The sequence below is a fragment of the Mauremys mutica genome, chromosome 4, assembly GCF_020497125.1.
Source record: "Mauremys mutica isolate MM-2020 ecotype Southern chromosome 4, ASM2049712v1, whole genome shotgun sequence".
Taxonomy (NCBI): Eukaryota; Metazoa; Chordata; order Testudines; family Geoemydidae; genus Mauremys; species Mauremys mutica.
Genome location: NC_059075.1, coordinates 138,610,793 through 138,634,999, shown reverse-complemented (window position 1 = coordinate 138,634,999; position 24,207 = coordinate 138,610,793). Strand labels below are relative to the sequence as shown.

Genomic DNA, 24,207 nt, shown 5'->3' with positions numbered 1-24,207 from the left:
ACAAGTGCAGTTTATACTTAATCTTAACTAATGCTGAAATTCCTGGTCTGTGCCCAGTTGAGACTTTGTACCCAGGATCAAATGCAGTTCCTCCTGCTTTAAATGCACAAGCCCTTACCACCTGAGCTGAAGGAGCATCTCCATTAGCTCTTAGCACTATAGGGCCTATGACTGCATTCTACACAGCATAAGGACCGTGGCAGCAGTTCATTACAATATGTGCTTACATAGTATCTTTCTTCTGACAATTTCCATATCTTTTGCAGCTCTTAATTAAACCGCACTTCATCCCTTTGAAGTCAGTAAGCAATGTGATTATTGAATGCTGTCTGTGTACTCAGGTGCATACACCCATAGAAGTTACTATGTCTTTGAAGAGCTCACAGTATTTACTGCCAACTGGATATGGCAAATACAATTCAGACATGTGATACATGGGTTGAAGATATCATTTCATAGGAGCGCATTAATTAATAAAAAATATTGGAAAATATGGGAAAGAAACTGGGAAAATATCTACCTTTTTTGGTCAAAATTTGAACCAAACATTTTTTCATCAAAATTCAGAAAATGTTGACCTCATACCAAATTGGAAGAGAAGCTGGGTGAATTATTTGTGACTTTGGAGGTGTGGGGGTGTGATACATTCATCCTTTTTTATATTTGAAATTTCAGTGATAACGTTGAAAAATCAAAGTTTAAAAAATGTCAATAACTGAAATAAAAAAAATCATTGGGTGGGGTGGAGGTCCATGACCATGCCTTTGTGGAATAAATGAATTTCAGCAAGGAAAGGGAAGTCACACAAAGGACTTGAATAAAAAAGTCATTAAGCAACAATCATACCTATTAGACCTTTTCATCAGTAGCTCTCAAAGTACTTTACAAAGGTGGTCGGTGTCATTATCCCCCTTTTACAGACTGGAAAACTGAGGCACGGGGTGGGGAAGTGGCTTGTCCAAGGGCACTCAGCTGGCCAGTGGCAAGTCTGGCAAAAGAATGCAGGAGTCCTGAGTCCATCCCACACACTATCCCCTAGGCTGCATCAAGGGAGTCACAGAGGTGAGATTAGATCCCATGTAGGGTGACCAGATGTCCCAATTTTATAGGGACAGTCCTGATTTTTGGGACTTTTTCTTATATAGGCTCCTATTACCCTCCATCCCGATTTTTCACACTTGCTGTCTTGTCACCCTAATCCCATGAGTCTTGTACCCCCACTGCTCTACCTATAGGCTACACTGCCTCTCCGAGATGGAACTAGAACCCAGGAGTCCTGGCTCTCAGTCTGCAAAGTTTACTTCTGCACCACACACAGTGCTGGGTAAATGTCCTAAATGTAATCCTGTGTAGGGGCCGCTCTTTTACTAAAAAAAGGGCACTGATCCAACAGTAGAGAGAGAGGGAGAAGTAGCTTTACAAAAAGCACAGCGTGTCCCTTTAAGAATAGAGAGCGGTCACGCTTCTCCCTACAGACTACACTTCCCACCAGCCCCTGCGCCCACAGACTCCCCTCTCTGGCTCACTTTTCCCCGAGGTGCCTGATGGGTAATGCAGTTTTCTAGGCGGGGCGGGGCTAGTGCAGCCCCCTGACGTTCTCACATGACAGCAGCTGGCAAAGGGGCTGGCGGCTGCTGAAGGAGGAGCAGCTTCGGCTCTGTCCCACTAGGCGGAAGCAGGGCTCGGTCTTTACCTCCATCCTCCCTAGTAGTAAGCAGAGGAAACAACCATTGCGTAGCGTGGGGAAGCTTTCCCCCCAACTTGTGTGATGAGTGTGGCAGGGCTCAGCTCTCCCGCCAGTGCAACTGCATGAAGACTGAAATTCCAGGAAACCTTCTGGGTTTGGCTGTTGATTTATTTTATGTTATCCTCCTTCATCCTGTGGATAATTCTTCTTTGGGACTAGTTATTTTTTAACGTGCTTTCACTGCAAGCCGAACAGAGGGGCGTGTGTCTGCAAGAGGGAGCAGAAGTTATTAAGAAGCTAGATCTGTCTCTCTGAGTGAGCGGTACAGCGAAGGCCATGCTTGCAGGAGGAAGCAGAAAGTTATGTACTGTAGCTAGGTAATGGTGTGCCCCTCTCTCTAAGTGAAGGGCATTTTGTACAAAACCCTGCATCTCCAGGGAAGAGCAGAAAGTTATACAGAAACTAGACCACTCTGTCTGCGTGTGTTGTGCAGAGCAGATTGTGGCTGTGAGAGGGGAAATAAGTATTTCCAAACTTTGGCTAGCACGTGTCTACTTCTGTAAGAGTTTTCCACAGGAGAAAGTGGTTTTCGGTTCCCCCATCTCCCTTGGGTTACGTGTGCTCAGATTAGACTAAAGATGCTTGAATAATAAAGAGAGGGTGGTTGTGTTTGCTTGGTACAAAAATGGGGTATAATGACCATATGTTTAAAGTTCTCATTGTTGGAGATGCCACGGTTGGGAAGACGTCGCTGGTCCAGCGATATGCCAACGACAGCTTCAACAAGCACTACAAATCCACCGTGGGAGGTGAGTGATTATCAAAAGATAGCGGCCTGCAGCGATCTATTTGTAAGGGGGGAAATCAGCAAAACTGTCCAATACTCCTTCACTCTGTTCTAAACTATATGTTCAGTGTTTCTACATGTGGAATATTTTCCTGGTTTGGGATGTATATTTCCCTCTCCTCTTGCTATATTTTTCTGTGGATTGCATTGTCATTTGCTAAATTATAATGTTTGTGCACTGCTTTGAAGATTGGAAGCACTATGCCACTGTGGAGTATTATTAAGCTTATTAGAACATGCTGGTTTGTAATTAGAAGTCCTTTGTGTGACTTCCCTTTCCTTGCTAGGGCTTCCATTGCCTTCCCATCAACAGTGTCTTACTGGGGCAAATTCTGCAGTGTATATATACAGGCAAACTCCTATTGATGTCAGTGAGAGTTTGACCTGAGCAAGAGCTGCAGGATTTGATCCCCAGAAAGATGGTAGTGGGGAGCAGCTATCCGAAAGGAAGATACCTTGGACATCTTTTACCACTGCATATTTGTCAACAAGGATTTTTGTCAACAGGGTGAGCTGTCTCCATGAGAAGGCAAGGAGTTTTAATGGATTGTTTTAATGAAGGATTGATGTGTGGAAGGAATTACTATTGGCATAAAGGGGGAAATTAGGATGGTTGCCTCTTAGCACTTACTATATGAGTGGACCACTGCGGCCTAGTGTTGCTGTGTGCCATTAAATAGCTGTTGTGTTCCATGTTCCACCCCAGAAATGCCAACATTTCAGTGCTGGTTGAAGTAGTTTGTGGTCTACATTTTCAAAAGAGATTTGGGGTGCAAAGAGGCCAGATTTTTAGAGGGTGGATGCCTGGGACTTTCTGAAAAGTAGGTCCTTTTATATTGGGCTCCCAGAATCACTAGTCACTCTTGAAAATGTAGGCCATAATTTATCTTGTGTTTGTTAAGTGCTCTGGGGTCATTTTAAGATGAAAGCTGTTGTATTATTCTTATTTATTGAGGGACCTTTGCTCACAGGCTGAGATGTGAAAATTGTTTCTCCTATACCCCCCCAGCAGTAAAAACCTGAAGTAACTCAATAAAAGGAGCAGTTTTCAGCCTGCAAGTATAATCTTTTGCAGTTCCTGCAGCATCTTACAATTGAGGACTTCATGTTGTTTTACACCTGTTATTTAATTAGCCCCCTGTTGACAGATGGGCTAGTAATTTTTCTGATCCTACAGGAAAGGATCTGGGCAGTCTGACTCTAGCCACTTGAGCACAAACACATCCTGATGAGTTCCAACTCTGAGGTCTCTGATCATTACAAACTGCCCAATGAGAACCTGAAGCCAACTTCTCTTTAAGGCCCTCCCTATGCTGGGAGCACCAGCTATGGTTGGTTATCAGGTATGGAAACTACTTTGGAATACATTTTCCAAGGTGCCTCTAATCGCCGTGGTCTTGTTGCCTGTGGGGGAAAGGAATATTGTTTAAATGGCTATCCTAGCAGCATTGCAGCTATAGACAAACCTGCTAGCGAATGTATGTTACAACCTCTTAACACTGCTAGGTAACAGTTTGAGGTCCTGTCTCCACTGTAAAACCAGCTGTGTTGGAGGACCTGGTGACGGCACCTTAGTCCCATGACATGGTTAATGCTTGGCCTTGGCCTTGTTCCCTATTTTATAACATAGTTGAAGCCACTCTAGCAGAAACTAAATTTCTGTGTGCAATGAAACCATGCTAGTTATGGCCAGGTTGGAAGACTGCTGTCAAGAATGGTATCTATACTTTGAACACCTTGTAGCAAACCGGGATAGACAGATGTCTCCCACATAGACAGGATCGCAATAGTTCAGGGGTCGGCAACCTCTGGCACGCAGCTCGCCAGGGTAAGCACGCTGGCGGGCCGGGCCAGTTTGTTTACCTGCCACGTCGGCAGGTTCGGTGGATTGCGGCTCCCACTGGCCGCGGTTCGCTGTCCCAGGCCAATGGGGGCAGCGGGAAGCGCCGAGGGATGTGCTTGGCCGTGGCTTCCCGGTAAGAATGGTATCTATACTTTGAACACCTTGTAGCAAACTGGGATAGACAGATGTCTCCCACGTAGACAGGATCGCAATAGTCCAGGGGTTGGACTATTCGCTAGCAGGTTTGTCTATAGCTGCAATGCTGCTAGGATAGCCATTTAAACAATATTCCTTTCCGCCACAGGCAACATGACCACGGTGATTAGAGGCACCTTGGAAAATGTATTCCAAAGTAGTTCCCATACGTGATAACCAACCATAGCTGGTGCTCCCAGCATAGGGAGGGCCTTAAAGAGAAGTTGGCTTCAGGTTCTCATTGGGCAGTTTGTAATGATCAGAGACCTCAGAGTTGGAACTCATCAGGATGTGCTTACCCTGGCGAGCCGCGTGCCAGAGGTTGCTGACCCCTGCAATAGTCTTTCATCCTGAATTCCTCAGAGGAGAGATTTTGAATGAGCACAAGGTTAGCAGGGTTGGGGAACACAGTTAAGAGTGTCTGACACTTTAAAGGCTAAGTGGGCCCTTGAATTTTTAGTTGTGGTATGATGTGTTAATTAACTCAGTTGTAAAGTCTGGTGTAGCCGCAGCCCAAATATTTGTTCTATAATGCAAATGTCTGTGTCCTGTTTATGCTAGAATTTAAGGCTGTGTTATGTAGCATTGTTAAATCACTACTAAACATTTAAGTATAGACTTTAGGACAAGCGCATCATAACAGAGACTCGCAACACAGTTGACTTTTGCATGCAGGACCTTAATAGTGTGTGGAAACAATCCTATGTTTGAAAACATCGTCCAGCCCAGCTATAAACGCTAACATAGCAGGGTTGAATAACAGGCCAAGTGCAGGAGGCACTAAGGCTCAGTCCAAACGGTGTCCGAGTGGGACAGAATAATAGAGGCCAGTGTTGGTGCTTTTCCTCTTTTTCAAAGCACACGCTTACTTTAATCTCTCTGCTGGAGAATCCAAGATGAAGAACTAGGTCAGAGGTTCTCAAACTGGGGGCCTGCACCCCACTGAGACAGTGATGTACAAAGTGCCTGGATTTGGCCTTGCAAAACGTGCACTTACACACAGCTTTGATCATTTGCAGCAGCAGGGGTGATGCATTCTCTCTCTGTCCTCAATCGTTAGAAAATAAATCTCTAGCTTCAGAAAGTTTCAGAACCACTGAATTAGATATTAGCTCAACTGGACAGCCTTCCTTTGGATTGCAGCCCATCAGATTTGTGTCACTCCTGAAAAATGTAGGTCAGGTGTGTGTATTTATGCTCACTGGGCACTTGGGATTGATTTGGTTTGGAGTGCGGAGGTTGTGTGTGAAAGGAAAAACTGCTCCCCAAATAACACATCTGCATTGTTTCAGGCAGCACAAAATGGAGACAAGTAAAAACAAAACAAAAAAATTGGCTAATTTTGCAAATTCTTGTGCGTTTATGAAGAACCAATGCTAGATTCTGACAGATGGCAGTGCTTATTTTTAATGCGTTGATACATTTTGCTTTATTAAAAAGATTACTAAACATAGCTGTTTAATTGCCATTTTCTTTCGTTTTGATCTAGGATCAATCAGTTTTAAAAAAAGCAAGATTAGCAAGGCTGACTTTTCATTTTAAACTATCCCCATTGTGTATATTGGCCCCTAATCAAAATGATCTGATTAGTCCTGCCTGCCATTGAAACTGTGTATCAAGGGCACAAAATGTGCAATCCAAATACACTTGACTGAAATGAAAAGTAAATCTGGATGACTGGGGGGAGGGGAGGTCTCCTGTAAAGCTCTCTGTGTAATAAGATTACCTGTGTTATTTTTTTAGTTTACATTGTTATTTCTCAAGATCAGGTGCTGGAGAAGGCTTATTCTTCAGAACTCTCCCTGCGAATTTAATCTTCCTTTGATGATCCCGTTTATTATTTCCTCTACTGTAGCACCTAAGAACCCCAGCCAGGCCGCTGTTGTGCGAGGCACTGTGCAAACTGTGAACAAAAAGGCTCTCTCTGCCCCAAAAGACTCAAGCCACGGTGCTTGCCCAGCATTGCTAGTTGAGCATAAGACTTACAAGTAGGGTTTTGAGTCCCATTCTGCAAATCAAGAGCTTTGGGTGGGATTTTTCACAAACCTGAGTGGTGGCCCGAATACTGATCCCATTGAAGTCAGTGCTGGCTTTGGCGGGAGCAGAGTTAGTCCAACAGCGAGCTAATCCCACCTTGCTTTCCTCTTTCCTAAATGACAGCATGACTGCATCTATGCCACAGTTTGGGGCGATATCTTGCACCAGATCAGCTCCAGCAGTGCTAGCAAGTGGGAGTAATAATAATAAGAGAGATACCTATCTCCTAGAACTGGAAGGTCATTGAGTCCAGCCCCCTGCCTTCACTAGCAGGACCAAGCACTGATTTTTGCCCTAGATCCCTAAGTGGCTCCCTCAAGGATTGAGCTCACAACCTTGGGTTTAGCAGGCAAATGCTCAAACCACTGAGCTGTCCCTCCCCCCATTGGGTTATCTAACCCTGTGGCTATAAACAACATGGCAGTGAAAATCCCAAAGCTTTTTCTATGCTAGTGCTCCTGCTGCAGCCAGTACTGGTAGAGCTGCAATGGCAGGAGATTTCCCACAAAATGCTGATGTAGGCGAAGCTCTAGCCTGCATGATGCAGAGGGAGCAGGGTGGCCATGGGGTTGGCTGTGCCCAGGGAAAGAGTAAATAATAGCAGGGTTTAGAAGGAGAAAAGTCGTGTGGCATTCATGCTACAGTCCACTACAAATTGCCATTGCTAGTAAAGCATCCATCAGTTGTAAAGCAAGATGCCTGTAACCAATGATAGAAATGGGTGGGGGAAACGCACAATCCCTGATCAGATTTCTTCTCTCTTTGGGGCCTCACAGTGGATTTTGCTCTGAAGGTGGTGCAGTGGTCAGAGTCCGAGACGGTGCGACTTCAGCTATGGGACATCGCAGGTGAGCTCATACAAGCCTCTGGAGTCAGTAGAGGACAGAGTTTCCAAGTGTCCAGCTTGTTTGACTTTTTTTTCTTCTTCAGCGAAAGACCCTTAAAAACCCCAACGACTTTATTTTGGGTTGGAAAAAACAAAGGTTCTGTTTTGTGGTGTACATCCCCCGCCCCCCATGGTGATTAAACGTTGACTCATGTGGCTAGTCTAGAGAGAACCAGCAGCATGGATTGATAAATTCCACAGCATGCTTTCCACTATTTAAAAGGAACACAGACTGAATGGGGAGAGAGGGAAGGTGATGTGTATCTGGATGGAGCGTTTTTCACCTCTCTAGAACCCCTGTCGGAATACAGCACGGGCTGGTTGCCATGAGTAGAGTGCTGATTCTCCTCGCCCTCAGTGCTAAATCAGGAGAAATTCCCACTGCTATGAGAAAAGAATTGGGCCCTGAAAGTTACCATCTGACAGCTGTTTGGTGGCCTGTGTGAAAAGGGCAGTGGTTTCCTAGAGAATAAGTGTCCATATCAGAGACAGCAATCAAGTGATCATGGAGACAGGATTCCCCTACAGGCCCTGGAGTTGGTGAGTCTGGGTTGGGGTGAGGCACAGTGTCTGGGAGACAGTGGGATGGAGAAAACTTCCATTGCAGCTGCCTCTGTAGAGAACCAGAAGAACTCCGCTTCCAGCTCTATCAAAGCTTAGCAGCAAAAAAGAAAGGAGACAGAGCAGCGTCGAGGGGGGGCAGGGTAGGGGGTTGGAGCATGGAATTGTGGGACTGGGTGACTGGTGAAACTCCTAGCTGTGGCTTTATCCTGTTTCAGTATTTCCGGTGTGAGTGTGTCACAGGCATCAATCTAATCATTAAAAAAGGAGAAGTTGTTCCAATTGCAGTAGCATGCAGATGCCAGCTGAAAACCCAAGAGGCCATTTATGGTTTGTGGGACTAATGGCTGCTGCATTGTTGTTTAACCCCCAGCCATGTGCTCAGGGCTGTACAAGACTCTCAGACACTGCCAGTTCCTGCCCTGCTGTGCTTACAGACTAAAAGGCACACAGGGAAAATAGCAGTTGGGAGGTAAGTAGAGAATGTATTATTGCTGACCCCTTGCCAGCGTAAGAGCCTGTAAATGCTACCAAACCTACAGTGCTGTGTTGTTACAACACAATCATCATCCATCCCGTGGTATATAAGGGTTGGTCTGTGTAGATTTGACCAAGTCCCATTTCAGTTGTGTTAGTGAAGCATGTAACAGAAATGTCCTGTCTACGGGGTGAGGCACTGTTTAGACACAGACTGTGGCTACCTAGAGGGTTTACAGCGATGCAGCTGCGCTGCTGTCAACTCACTAGTGGAGCCGCTCTAAGCCGGTGGGAGAGCTCTCTCGTTGACTTAATTAATCCACCCCCAATGAGTGGTGGTAGCTATGGTCAGCGGGAGAAGCTCTCCTGCTGACATAGCACAGTCCATGCCGGCACTTAAGTCGGAGTAAGTTATATTGTTCAGAGGATGGCTTATTCAGACCCCTGAGCGACATAAATTATATCGACGTAAATGGTATTGTAGACATAGCTACACTCGTTTTGGTAGCATAGTAAGGCCCAAAGGGCTTGTTCATCCTGTGGTTAAAACTGTACTGCACAAACTGCGTAGTTACCAGGGTCCTAGCAGTTCCTCTAACTAACATGGATAGGTTATTTTCTGAGAACAGTGTTCATAACATTACAAGATGTATATAGCATGTAGCCTGTAGCACTGTTGTGCTAGCACATATTTCGGAAAAAATCCCTGTGAAGACTGATCGGGGAAGAATGTTACTAGAACCCTCCGAACAGCTGTGTTTAGACAAAGTATTGCTGCTGTTAGCCAGGCTTCACCAGGGATGAGGTCAAGCTGCAGGTGGGAAATGAGATGGGCTTAAATGGCCACAAAAATAACAGCGAGAGGAAAGTGGCTGGAAAACAGAGGCTTGGGAGACATGTGACTTGAGCACATTGGTGGGGGGATGGTGGGTGGTCAGGAACTTCTAAGCTCTAATATGAGCTGTGCTGCTGAATTGCTTGGGCAAGACACTTATCTTCTCTGTGACTCAATTTCCTCATCTCTAAAATGAGGATAGTGGTCCTTCCTTCTTCAGAGGGGTACTTGGAGGCACAGTGTGAGGTGGCTAGCACTAGCTGGCTTTAACTGGGGCAAATTAGGGGGCTGGAGCACATGACTTATGAGGAGAGGCTGAGGAAACTGAGATTGTTTAGCCTGCAGAAGAGAAGAATGAGGGGGGATTTGATAGCTGCTTTCAACTACCTGAAAGGGGGTTCCAAAGAGGATGGATCTAGACTGTTCTCAGGGTATGTCTACACTACAAGAGTAGTTCGATTTAACTTAGGTCGAATTTGTGGATTCGACCTGATGAATTCGAATTTGTGTATCCACACTAAGGACACTAATTCGACTTTGTGAGGCCACACTAACGGGGCAAGTGTCGACATTGGAAGCGGTGCATTCTGGGCAGCTATCTCACAGTTCCCGCAGTCCCCGCTTCCCATTGGAATGCTGGGTAGAGCCCCCAATGCCTTCTGGGGGAAAAATGTGTCGAGGGTGGTTTTGGGTAACTGTCGTCATTCAACCGTCACTCCCGCCCTCTCTCCTTGAAAGCGCCGGCGGGAACTCTGTTCGCGCACTTTTCTGGTCAGTGACAGCGCGGACGCCACAGCACTGTGAGCATGGAGCCCGCTGCGATCATCGCTGCACTTATGGCCGTTGTCAACTCCTCGCACCTTATCGAACACCTCTTCCACAGTCAGCTGCTGAGAAATCGGGCGAGGAGGCTCCGGCAGCGCGGTGAGGACATGAAGTGTGAGAGTGGCACAGACCTCTCACAAAGCACGGGATCCCGCGCCGCGGAGATCATGGTGGCAATGGGTCACGTTCATGCTATGGGACGGCGATTCTGGGCCCGGGAAACAAGCACGGACTGGTGGGACTGCATAGTGCTGCAGGTCTGGGATGAATCACAGTGGCTGCGAAACTTCAGGATGCGTAAGGGCACTTTCCTTGAACTGTGAGACTTGCTGGCCCCTGCCCTGAAGCGCCAGGACACCCGGATGCGAGCAGCCCTGAGTGTGCAGAAGCGAGTGGCCATAGCCCTCTGGAAACTTGCAACGCCAGACAGCTACCGTTCAGTAGCGAACCACTTTGGCGTGGGCAAATCTACCGTGGGGGTTGCTGTGATGCAAGCAGCCCATGCAATCGTTGACCTACTGCTCTCAAAGGTAGTGACCCTGGGAAACGTCCAGGTCGTCATAGATGGCTTCGCCGCGATGGGATTCCCAAACTGCGGTGGGGCTATAGATGGCACTCACATCCCTATCCTGGGACCGGCCCACCAGGCCAGCCAGTATATTAACCGAAAGGGCTACTTTTCAATGGTGCTGCAAGCACTGGTGGACCATAGGGGATGTTTTACCAACATCTACGTTGGGTGGCCGGGCAAGGTTCATGACGCGCGTGTGTTCAGGAACTCTGGTCTGTTTAGACGCCTGCAGGAAGGTAGTTTCTTCCCGGACCACAAAGTAAGTGTTGGGGATGTGGAGATGCCTACAGTGATCCTCGGGGACCCAGCCTACCCGCTAATGCCCTGGCTCATGAAGCCCTATACAGGCGCCCTGGACAGTGACAAGGAGCTCTTCAACTACCGGCTGAGCAAGTGCAGAATGGTGGTGGAGTGTGCTTTCGGACGTCTCAAGGGGAGATGGAGGAGCTTACTCACTCGCTCGGATCTCAGCGAAACCAATATCCCCATTGTCATTGCAGCTTGCTGTGTGCTCCACAATCTCTGTGAGAGCAAGGGGGAGACCTTTATGGCGGAATGGGAGGTTGAGGCAAATCGCATGGCTGCTGATTACGCTCAGCCAGACACCCATGCGATTATAAGAGCCCAGCGGGAAGCGCTGTGCATCCGGGAGGCTTTGAAAGCCAGGTTCCTCAGAGAGCAGAGTAACCTATGACTGTCCAGTCTCTTTACAGAGAAGCTGAACCTGCCCCTGTTTCAGTTACTATTGACTTTTTTCAGCGGTTACATACCCCGTTCACCAGGTTTCCCCCCTTCCAACAGACGTTTAAAAATAAAGTTATTGGAACATTTTTAATTAACAAAGTTTTCTTTACTAACGAATTCTCGTTCAAGGGTTCCAACAGGGACGCAGACTGTGGTGGGTACGGTGTGCAGTGATGTACAGACCGCTTCTACACTCGAGGACTGACAGGCTCCTGCTCCTACAGCGGTCTCTGGGGGGAGGACGGTTACCGGAGGGTGTGCAGGAAGGGGTGGGTTTGCAGGAAGGGGTGAGGGGTGTGTGGGAAGGGTGAGTAGGTGTGGGGGGATGATGGCTCTGGCTGGGGCTCAGGGCATCGGAGAGGTTCATGGCTAGGGTGGAAGGGCATGGTAAGGGCAGCCTGCCTTGCCATTTGTGGATGCCAGGCGCTCGGACCCTGGGGCAACATACACCTCCCAGACTGACCTGTGGCAGCAGACACCTCGCAGAGTGACCCGGGTGCCTAGTGACTGCACTCTGTGTGTGACCTGCTGTTGATCCTGCCCCCATGTCTGTACCCTGTTAATGGTGGCTGTCCTATGTAATTAACAAACCCTTCCCCCCCCCTTCACACAAAGTCTTCTGCAAAGAAACATGACGGAAACAGTAATGAACAGCAAACTATTTTTAATACTCAACTACACAGTTGGGGGATGAAACTGGGATTTGGGATCGGGTGAGCCAGGAAGGCAAGCAATTCTCATACTTTAGGGAATGAGAGCTGTTTGGTACATGAGCGCTCTGCTGGGGTGGAGTGACAGTTTTCACGGCCCCTAGTGCCCCTCCTTCTTGTGATTTTGGGTGAGGGGGTGACAGGACTTTGTGGCGGGGGAGGGCGGTTGCAGATACAGTTCAGGGGGGCTCTCTGCTCCTGCCTGCGGTCCTGCAGAACATCCACAAGGCGCCGGAGCGTGTCCGTTTGCTCCCTCATTAGTCCAAGCAGCGTTTGAGTCGCCTGCTGGTCTTCCTGCCGCCACCTGTCCTCCCGTTCGCTGTGTGAGCGCTGCTGCTGAGAGAGGGTGTCCCTCCACTGGCTCTGCTGGGCCGCCTCGGCTCTGGAGCAGGCCATCAGTTCAGCGAACATCTCGTCCCGAGTCTTTTTCTTTCGCCGCCTAATCTGCGCCAGCCTCTGTGAGGTGGATGCCGGGGCAGTTCGGGAAAGAGCCGCAGCTGTGTGATGGGAAAAAGGAAGTGATTTCCTTGCAAAGATACATGTTTGCGAACACTGAACACAGTCTACTCAGTTTCTGTGAACAAGACCATACAGGGCACCTAATCTCATGTGCTCTCAGGACAAGTTCGAATTTTCGGCATTCGCTTTCATTGCCTGGGGTCTTGCACTGGAGATCGGACAAGCGGGGCAGGACAGCAGAATCTGTGTAGCAGCCAGGCCTGGTAAGCCGTAAACTTTAGGCTGCTTAACAGTTAATGGATAGCAGTGCCCTCCTGCTGCAGGCAATCTGGAAAGCATAAAGTCTGACCCTGTTCCAGCCCCTCGCGGCTGTCCCCGGGAAAGATCCCTGTATGCTTTTCCTCTGCAGCCTCCAGCACGTGGCTGTTAAACGATGGTCATTGTTATGCAAAGGAAAAGTCAAGCATTCACAATAGTAACATTAAAGTAATTCCCCTAATTAGATGCAGCAGTCGCCGAGCGAGATCACCCTGAGGCGGGTCTCCAGGAGAAACAGAGAGCGCATGCTGCGTGAATCCCTGCACAGACCAGGGCCCTATGTTGCCATGCTGGTCGAGGCAATGCTCCCATTATACCTCAGGATGGCCTGGCGCGGAAGAGTGTGCTTCCACGGAGCACCCAACAAGGCACCTCTCCCCAGGAACCTCCTGCGGAGGCTTTTCGAGTACCTCTCCGAGAGCTTCGTAGAACTGTCCCAAGAGGATTTCTGTTCGATCCCTGTATGCATTGACCTTCTTTTTATATAGTTTTCATTCCTGTTTTGTTAAAAAATAAATGTTTACATGTTTATAGCACTTACCGACTGATCCTTCCCCTGATTCGGAGTCCGGGTTAACGGCCGGGGAGGTTTGGTAGGGGATCTCTGTGAGGGTGATGAAGAGATCCTGGCTGTCGGGGAAAGCAGTATTGTAACCGCTGTCGCCTGCCTCGTCCTCCACAAACCCTTCCTCATCTTCCCCATCGGCGAACATCGCCGAGAAACTGCCCCTCGACACTATCCTATCCTCAGAGTCCACGGTCACTGGTGGGGCAGTGGTGGCAGACCCACCGAGAATGGCATGCAGTGCCTCGTAGAAGCGGCATGTCTGGGGCTGGGCTCCGGAGCGTCCGTTTGCCGCTTTGATTTTTTGGTAGCCTTGTCTCAGGTCCTTGATTTTCACGCGGCACTGCGTTGCATCCCGGCTGTATCCTCTGAGTGCCATGGCTTTGGAGACCTTCTCGTAGGTCTTTGCATTCCGTTTTTTGGAGCGCAGCTCCGAAAGCACAGACTCATCGCCCCACACAGCGATCAGATCCAAGCCTTCCCGGTCAGTCCATGCTGGGGCCCTCTTTCTACTCTGAGATTGCATGGACTCCTCTGCTGGAGAGCTCTGCATCGCTGCCAGTGTTGCTGAGCTCGCCACGACGTCCACACAGGAAATGAGATTCAAACTGGCCAGACAGGAAAAGGAATTCAAATTTTCCCGGTGCTTTTCCTGTATGGCTGATCAGAACATCTGAGCTCGGACTGCTGTCCAGAGCGTCAACAGAGTGGTGCAGTGTGGGATAGCTCCCGAAGCTAGTAAGTTCGATTTGCATCCACACCTAGCCTAATTCGACATAGCCATTCGAATTTAGCGCTACTCCCCTCGTCGGGGTGGAGTACCGAATTCAAACTAAAGAGCCCTCTAGGTCGAATTAAATGGCTTCCTGGTGTGGACGGGTGCACGGTTAATTCGAATTAATGCTGCTAAATTCGATTTAAAGTCCTAGTGTAGACCAGGCCTCAGTGGTAGAAGATGACAGAACAAGGAGTAATAGTCTCAAGTTGCAGAGGGGGAGGTTTAGGTTGGACATTAGGAAAAACTTTTTCACTAGTAGGGTGGTGAAGAACTGGAATGGGTTACCTAGGGAGGTGGTGGAATCTCCTTCCTTAGAGGTTTTTAAGGTCAGGCTTGACAAAGCCCTGGCTGGGATGATTTAGTTGGGTTTGGTCCTGCTTTGAGCAGGGTTGGACTAGATGACCTCCTGAGGTCCCTTCCAACCCTGAGATTCTATGATTCTATGAAATCCTCGGCATGGACCAATCCAAAGAGACGATCTTTAAAAAACATCTTCCCCCTCTTTTCTTCCTCCCCGCCCCTGCAGGGCAGGAACGCTTCACGTCCATGACCCGGCTGTACTACAGAGAGGCATCGGCCTGCATTATCATGTTTGATGTCACTAACTTCAGCACGTTCAGCAACAGCCAGAGGTGGAAGCAGGATTTGGACAGCAAGCTCACGCTGCCAGATGGAAGCCCGGTGCCCTGCTTGCTGCTGGCTAATAAGGTGAGCAAGTCTAGGTGGACCTCCAGTGTATGTGTATTTGGGGAAAGGGGGTTTAAACTGAAGTGAGGAAGATCGCCTTCTCCTTTAGACTTCGTCAGAGCTGTTACGTATCTTGTGGTCTTGCTAATCCCTTTCCTGATCATTCACCTTTATCTGGCAAGGATCTTGTTATTAAAATGCTGAGCCAGGACAGTGCTGCTCCTTAAATGGTATTATTTTTACTTAGCTTGTAAAGGTTTGAGGGAAGTGGATCAGTTCAGGAGACCTAGTCGTTTCTTGGCTGGGCAGACATTCGGACAATACTGGCTCCTAGGGTATGTCTGTACTGCCCAGGAAGGTGTGATTATAACATGGGCATTTAATCTAGCTAGTGCAGCTAACAGTAGCAGTGAAGACGCAGTGGCACGCACGGGCTAGGAACCAGAGTACATACGTACCAGAGTACATACGTAGGGTTCCCAGCTGCCTCGTACTTTGCTAACGCCCATCCCACTGCATCTTCTCTACTATTGTTCTCAGTGCAAGCTAAATTAAAGCTAGTATGGGTATACCTGCCTGCACTACAACCACCCCTTCACTTGCAGTGTAGATATATCTCTAGGTTGAAAGTGGCATCGTTATTTTTTCTCTGAGAAAAGTGATCCCAGGAACAATTTGGGTATAGGGAAGAGTGAAGAGAAAATGGGGCCCAGCTGGGAGTCTCTTCAAATACCTCTCAAACCACTTGTATTTAGGTGGGTGTTAGATAAGCTTGTGAGGTGGAAATCATCCAGACAGATTGGTTAGTTCTGCTTGAGCTTTTTCCCCCTCGATGTGTATGCAAGATCAGCCTCTGCATAGCTAGATTTCCTTCCTCTGGTCTGATTTGTGACTGGCTCCCGTTAGCATTTCTCACTTCCACTTTGTTTACAACTTATTTAAAACATTGAGTCAAGTATCAGAGGGGTAGCCGTGTTAGTCTGGATCTGTAAAAGCAGCAAAGAGTCCTGTGACACCTTATAGACTAACAGACGTGTTGGAGCATGAGCTTGCATCCGACGAAGTGGGTATTCACCCACGAAAGCTCATGCTCAATACATCTGTTAGTCTATAAGGTGCCACAGGACTCCTTGCTGCTTTTAAAACATTGAGTCTGACATAAGCAGAGTGACTTTTTTTCTAGCCTGGGCTAAACACTGGAGAATGTGTTCGAGGAGACAATCCTGCATTGTCAGGAAGGATAGATTGAATGGGATCTAATAGACCCTCTTCTCCTTGGGGTTTATACAGCCACCCATCACTGCAGTATCTGAGCACCTTCCACACCTGGTTTCCATGATTCTCCTTGTGGAATTGGTGAGTCAGCAAAATGGTTCAGTGAAGATTGGTCAGAAGAGAGGGATTGTTACGTCCTTTTGTGAGAAGATTTTCAGATCGCACCCTGCTGGGGGTTTGAACTGTTTGCAAAACCATCTTGAAAAGCACTTTTAACCAGTCCAGGCTAATACTTAAATATGGTTGGGCTGTCCATTTTGGACGGAGCCATACCATGTTTAGACTGGGCTCTAGCCTCACTTGCCGCTTAGGCTACAATGCGATTTATAAACTGAGCTTAAAAAGGGTCTCGTTGGCCAAGTTCTGTGTTGAAACAGAATTAGTCGGGCTTAATAAAACTCTCTGAGGCTGGTTAGCCAATGTCAGTGCCAGCCTTATGTAGACAGAGCTTTGGCCGATGCCCAATATTCTGAGTTGCTTCCTCATCTTCCACTGGAGTGTGGTTTGCTATGCGCTGTCAGGCGGCTGCCCATGTCTTGTCCCATGGGCAGCACTAGTTCAGATTGGCAGGTATCGCTTTCAGAACCGGCAGCAGAGAGCTCTCCCACGGGGGCTCCATCTCTGGAATCTGCTCCCTCTGCTGCGCGATCAGAGCCAGAGCATGGTGGCTTTCAGAGGGTTGCAAAGCTTTTCTGTCCACACAGATCTTTAATTTGCACCAGGTTAGGACAAACGGGTTCGTATTCAAGTGAGGTCACCTATATGGGTGACCTGATACTTCCCTTGCTGAGAGAGATGCCATTTGTGTATTGGTGCACAGTGTCATGTTTCATTGTTCGAATCGTTTGCTGCTTTGTTTGATGATTTATTTCTCTTTGTTTTTTTTTTTTAAATACATCTTCTGTGGTGACAGGGGTGTCCCTTCTTTGTGCTATCAGCTCTGTGGCCCCTTCAAGGTCCAGATTGGTGAGATTTGTCTAGCTTGAGTGATAAGGTCTAAAATTCAAGATTAGCCAAGAGCTGGTTATCAAAGGCATGATAAAGGGGACAGCATGTTATACAGTCATTCTTCTTCTCATTGGGGACAACACCTCCTCCTGACAGCAGAGTTTAAAGAACGCAGGCTCTGTCTACACTAAGAAAATCTGCACCAGTGTAACTGTGCCAGTGCAAACCCCTAATGGAGATGCACTGCACCTTATTTCTCTATATTAGCATCAGTGTAACTGCATAAGTGTGGTTAGGTTGATGTGAATTTTCTTGATGTAGACAGAGTGTTACCTAGCCTGGATGAGGGAGAACATTTCTCTGCCCCACTGTTTGCAGTCTCACTCTGGAGAGATCCCCAGCACATGCATGCTTGTGCCAGATTACTCTCAAACCAGATAAACATACTGGCAGTTACATCATCCCACTAGGAACCCCTGTCCGATCATGCTCTCAAGTATGGGAAGGGCTGGCACTCCATGATGTCTTAACATGAGCAAGTTGGGATGGGTGAAGGAGGGCTGCTCCTTTTGTTTAAAATAAATAAATAAAACGACTCCTTTTAAAGTGACCAACTCTTGTTTTACAGTGCGACCTTTCCCCATGGGCAGTGACCAGGGAAGAGATTGATCGGTTCAGCAAAGAGAACGGGTTCTCTGGCTGGACTGAAACATCTGTCAAGGAAAACAAGAATATTAATGAGTCTATGAGGTAGGTATGATGGCTTCTCAGAGTGCCTCTAAAGCAGGAATACTCAGATTGAGGCTCAGAAGCTGCAAGTGGCTCTTTAATGTGTCTCCTGCGGCTCCTTGCTGCACATGATATTAAAACACCATGTGATTTAATTATTAACCAATCAAAGTTATTAACCAATCAGGATGCTTTTACTATGTTATTAACCAATTGTAGTTGATAACATAATACTTGGTCAGTCATTTTGCTCTGAGAATTATATATCTATAAAAATATATGTAAAAAATAGTAAGTGAAACAGTGAATTCACACGACTGTGTCTCTTTGGGGTAATGTTGATCACTAATTTGGCTCCTGAATCACTGAGGTCTGAGAATCACTGCTCTAAAGGGTTAACCTCTTAAGGAACTGAGCACACTGTTGGCATTTACCATAGAGCAGTAATAATGTGCAAGTCAATCTGAAGGGAAACTGCAGCCGGAAAGGTCAGAAGTTATCGTGCCCATGTCTAAGCTGTGACAGGTATTGGGAAATACAGGGTTTAACAAAATACAGCAGATATTTTTCATCTGCTGGTCTCTATTGGGAGAATAAGAGCGGGGTGCAAGAGACTGGACATCTGTTTGTAACATAGTCATCCTTCAGTGGAGTTATCCCAGCAGCAGGGGCGGCTCCAGGCCCCAGCACGCCAAGCACGTGCTTGGGGCGGCATGCCGCCGGGGGCGCTCTGCCGGTCACCAGGAGGGCGGCAGGCGGCTCCGGTGGACCTCCCGCAGGCGTGCCTGTGGAGGGTCTGCTGGTCCCGCGGCTCCGGTGGAGCATCCAGAGGCACGCCTGCGGCAGGTCCACTGGAGCCGTGGGACCATTGGACTCTCCACAGGCACATCTGTGGGAGGTCCACCGGAGCTGCGGGACCAGCGACCGGCAGAGCGCCCCCCGCAGCATGCTGCCGTGCTTGGGGTGGCGAAATAGCTAGAGCCGCCCCTGCCCAGCAGAGAACTTGGCCCTTTTACTTTTCCGAGGGTTTATGAAAAAGTGTTGGATTCTCATTCCTGGGCACTGCTCTCTGCTCACATAGTGGCTATGGCAGGAAAACACAGACTTCCCCATCCAAGCCTGCTGCTGTGCCTTGGTCTGGAACAGGAGGGGCTCACCTCCAGAGGTGGGGAGGGTACTTCAGTCTCTATGGTTCATTCAGTCACTGGCCTCTCTAGTGATGCTGCCAGCATATGAGCCAGCTAGTGTCCCTGATAGTGCTGTTTGTGCTGGGAACGGTTGCCCCCAGGGAATTGGATTAAGAGCTCTAATTTGTATTACCTAGTATTGTCCCTTTAAGTCCACAGCAGCCAGCTCTGTCCTGGTGGGTGGTGTTTCTCCCACAGGAATGGTGGCTATATCCAGTTGTGTACCAGACTGTAGGGGTGTAGTCTCTTGCTGATTGTTACAACATGTGTGTTGTTTCCTAGAGTCCTTATTGAAAAGATGATGGCGTCGTCCACGGGTGATGGAGACCTCTCTGTTTCTGGCCGCGGGGATTATATTAACATAAAAGATGCTTCCCCACCTGGCTGGGGATGCTGTTAGCTTTGCTCACTTCTCCGTCTGCGTCAGAGCAAAAGGGAATGTCTTTTTCACTGATAATTGGCTTTATTAAGTGATGAAGAATTGTCTCCTGTTCAGCACACATTGACTCTCAGTAAAGCATTGCTGTCAATGACTGTGGGAGAATTCCTCTTTATTCCAACACCGTGGCTAAAGCTAGGTAAAGCTATCTGCTGCTTGTATCGTCTTGTTCAGCTGCATGGTTTGGGTTAACACCTCTGAAGTAAGAGTGCTCCACTTACTTCTGTAACAAGTGACTGGACTTGAGAGGGAAAGGTAATATTTCAATATATACCACTAACTCCCAGCTATACATAGAGGGATTGTTCCAGAAGGGACGGTTACAATGATCTTCTGTTCTGAAAGTGAAGATCTAGCGATTTGCACGTGTCTCCTGATTGCTGAGATGGTGTTACAGTAACTCCTCATTATTTCACACTCTGGATCTGCGTATGACTAACGTATCTGTTGTGGAAATGCCCAGGACTCTTTGTCAGCTGTGGCAATCACCCTTGGGTTGAAAGAGGACACTTACGGGTAGCCATAATACCTACTAGCAACCACTGTGGTGTTGCCTGATGTGCAAAATGGATTGGTGTGAATTTGGGAGATTCTATAGCACAGCTTTCATGGGTGTACATTGATTGCAGTGCTTAATTTGTCCCTGCCTTCTGCTCTGTCTCAAGAATTGTCCAGTTGCCTTTTGCCAGTTATCCCTTTTTGTCCCTGTGCCCCGTACATATAACTCTTCTGATGCCACTTTATTAGGGCATCCAGCAGTGAATGAGAAAAAGGTTGTAAACCCTCTTGTGTTGTAGAACAACAGTACTCTTTGCTTTTATAGCACCTTCCATTCTGTGATCTCAAATAGCTTTACAAATGCTGATGAATTACTTCCTTGCAACCATTCTGCAGCGTCTTTGGTGGAAGTCGTGGTGTGCTCACTGAAAGCCCAACTGCTGCTTTTAGTGATCCTAGGAAAAGCAAAGAAAGGGACTTAACTGGTCAGAAGGAAATAATGGAGAAAACTCCTCTTTGCCCTTTTGATGCCTGTTATTCTCCCTGCATATTCTACATGTGATCATGGCTGCTGACTGACTTTTGGGCAAAAACATTCAGATGGTTTCATGAAAGCACATGTTTGGCAGTTTCCAATAAAGGAGTTAATATAGACCTCAGCCCAGTAAAGCAGTGGTTACATGGAGTGGGATTGATGGAGTGGGTTTTTAATCTTAATTTTAAATAAGGGCAAAATTAATCCTCTGAAACAGGGGTGGCATTTTTCTGTGGCAGATTCAATAAGAAGACTGTTTGGGTGAAGGATATTAAAGGACTACTGTCAAATAAGAGAGTGATCTGAACACAGGACTTTGAGCCAGGAACATATGGGATCTATTGCTTGCTCTGGGAGTGATCTTTTCTGTGGCCTTTAGTAAACTACTTCACCCTTCCATTTATATACAAAAATGGGACTAATTACCCTACTACCACAAAGAGCTGAAGATTAAAGAGTGCTTGTAATGTACTTTGGACTTTAAAAGTTCTATATAAATGATGAGTGATAAGGAATTTAGGCCCAGCATTTTGTTAAAGGATAAAATCCATATGAGAATAGGACACAAGCAAAATTCAAGGATTTTGTTGTGTTAAATGCATTTAAATATGCCATCACCATGCAGTCAGGATTCACAGTGAACCCATACTGTGCAGAAGGTATGTGAAAACTGGAAAGAGGAACTAACCAGCAATGAAGTGGAACTGACCAGTTTAATTTTATTATCCAAGCAAAGTATAATATAAAAATGGGTGGGATAGCTCAGTGGTTTGAGCACTGGCCTCCTAAACCCAGGGTTGTGAGTTCAATCCTTGTGGGGGCCACTTAGGGATCTGGAGCAAAATCAGTATCTGTTCCTGCTAGTGAAGGCAGGGGGCTAGACTCAATGATCTTTCAGGGTCCCTTCCAGTTCTATGAGATAGGTATATCCTCATATATTTTTTTTAAGTAAACAGCCTAAAATATAAGTACATTGGATTTTAAAAATCTAGACTTCTAAAAATAGGAAGATTAAATAGGAAAAGGAAAAGGTCTTGTTTTTAAAAGAGTTGATCTTGACAGCATTCCTCTGATGTTCATGATGATAATACCTAGCACTCAGCATCCATAGATCTCAAAGTGCTTTACTAGGGAGATCACTATTAATATTCCCATTTTACAGATGGGAAACTGATGCACAGGGAAGGAAGTGATTTGCCCATAATGGCACAATAAGAAAGTAGCAGAGCCAAGAATTGAACTCAGCTTTCCTGAGGTAAGTCCAGTGCCCTACCCAGTAGGCTACATTGCCTGGAGGAATAGATTTCATCACATGTGGTGATGCACTTTAACCTGATATTCAGCAGCAGCTCTACAGTGCCTGGGCCTCTTAATTTTGCATAAGTAACTGCCACTCAAAAATAAGTAAAAAACTTGAAATCCTTTAAAGGTTTCTCATATGCAAGACATAAAGATCTGCCCAAGAGTTGTGGAATGTTATGTGCACAGGTTTGGTTTTTTTGTTTTCACACATAATTCACTGTTTGGTAATCGCTCAATAGGCGCAATAGAAAAAAAAATAGTGTCAAAAATCAACCCAGTGCAACAAAGAATGGCCTTTGCTTGAGAACTGTTTAAAAACTCAGCCAAACAGGAAAACAATCTGACTGTGCAAATGTGTTTTTTTAGAGCTGCCTCTCTGACACACAAGGCACTTAAAACAAAAAAGCAAGCTTGTTGTTAACCTCAGTTTAGTTCTTCTGCAAAACAAACTCGGGTTCAAAGACCCCATCTAAACTCAGGTTTCGCTATGTTAGGCAACCAGTCTTAAACAATGCTTTGTGAAACTCTTTTCTGCTAATGTGATTGTCCCGTCCATGGTGGTTGGGATACTTTAGCTTAAGTTTGTTGGGTGTTTTAATGTGAGATCAAAGTTTGTTTAAAAAAAATAATAATTTTTAATTTTATTAACAAAGTTATGCCCCATCTATGCAGGCTTGTATAGCTGTTCTATCAGAAACATGGTAGGAAACTGTTTTTAAGCAAAGAGGCTGAATTTTCATCTCATCGATGCTTATTACAACTTTGTACTCTTTTTGCATGATTCTATGCCAACTGACCTCTCTTCTCTTTCCCCCACATTATTGCTTAATATCAGAGATCTTTGGTCTGTAGCCATGGGACTCAGATTATGTTAGATTTAGTTACACATTTTTAAATTGTGAAACTTGGATTACTACAAATCTACCAATAACTAGAAAATTGTACTGCAGTAAAACTTCCAGGTGATGAGGAGAGAATACAGTTCAAAGGGCCAGTCAACCATATAAATTGAATTCTTTTTTTGTTTGTTTGTTTTTTGTTACTTTGTTTAAAAGTCTTGCAAGGATTTTTTTTTTAATAGACAAGATTCTGGTTAGTGTTTGTTACAATATTATTTTGTTTATATAAAAAGGAAAAAGCTGGTGATTTCTTCTGTAATAATCAGTAACCAAGGCAGTATTGCAAACATTAAAACAAATTTGTAATAAAAATTCTGACTTTTTTACTCTTGCTTATGTATTAGTTATTGGTTTCCTGTCTAAACAGTTCTAACAGCAGATGAGTTCACAAGTCCAAAACAAAAATATTTCACTGTCAACAACCGTATCAGTAAAGAAAATTGTGTGTGAACATTGAACTGTTCCCTCTCTGCCCCAAAAATAAGATTTCTGTCCTACAAGGCCAGCAACACAAATGGGTCTGTTTCATGTAAATACACTGGTGTTATGATATTGTGTTTAAGGGTTATATTTGCTGTTAAAGTTGTTGACTCTTATGAATCCAGAGATTTAAATTTCCATGTACTACTCTGAGGCTGTGTCTACACTACATCATTTACAGCGGCACTGCTGTAGCACTTCTGGTAAGAGAGAGCTCTCCCATTGGCTTAATAACTCCTGCCTCTGCGAGAGGCCCATAGCTATGTCAGCGGGAGAAGCTCTCCCGCCGACATAGCAATGCCTACACTGGCGCTTAGGTTGGTATAACTTACGTCACTCAGAAGGATGCCTTATTCACACCTGTGAGCGATGTAAGTTATACTGAAGTAATTTGTAATGTCAACATAGTCTGAGTCTTTTAAGCTCTGCTGTCTCTAAGGAGTCTGCAGCTTCACCTATAGTTTTCTTATGTACTGCACTGGTATTTTGTGGTGATCATAGCTTGTGTCCCTTTAGCTGTGTTTATATTGGGAAACTGCACTATTTAGGGGAACCAAAGTAGGAGGAGATGAGTTAGCAACTGTACCCACAGATCAGCATTTTTCATCTCTGCTCACATTTGAGGCCCAAAACCATTTTGGACAACAGTGCCTGTGGATATGACAAAGTCATTATATTATATCACATCAGTACTCTTTCGAACAGAGCAGCGTTTGCAGCTGTTGAATTTCACCATGTATTTTGGATTCAAATGAGCCAAGACCTGCAGCTGAAACACAGCCCTGACTCCTGCATTTTGCCTAATTTCTACATGCTGTCAATGTTGTGCTTATTCTCTACTAAAGCTGAGCTAGCTTAGGAAAATAGTACCTACCATTGGTGCAACAATG

General features: G+C 46.3%; 1 protein-coding gene across 1 annotated transcript; it reads left to right on the top strand.

Annotated features, from left to right (window-relative positions):
* Window positions 1-1,629: 1,629 nt before the first annotated feature.
* On the top strand, window positions 1,630-23,168 carry RAB29 (RAB29, member RAS oncogene family). The gene is made up of 6 exons (XM_045016360.1): window positions 1,630-1,840; window positions 2,401-2,496; window positions 7,386-7,457; window positions 14,865-15,046; window positions 17,877-17,998; window positions 19,447-23,168. Exons 1-6 carry the CDS (start codon window positions 1,810-1,812, stop codon window positions 19,562-19,564), a joined length of 621 nt encoding a protein of 206 aa, XP_044872295.1. The 5' UTR covers window positions 1,630-1,809; the 3' UTR covers window positions 19,565-23,168.
* Window positions 23,169-24,207: the final 1,039 nt, after the last annotated feature.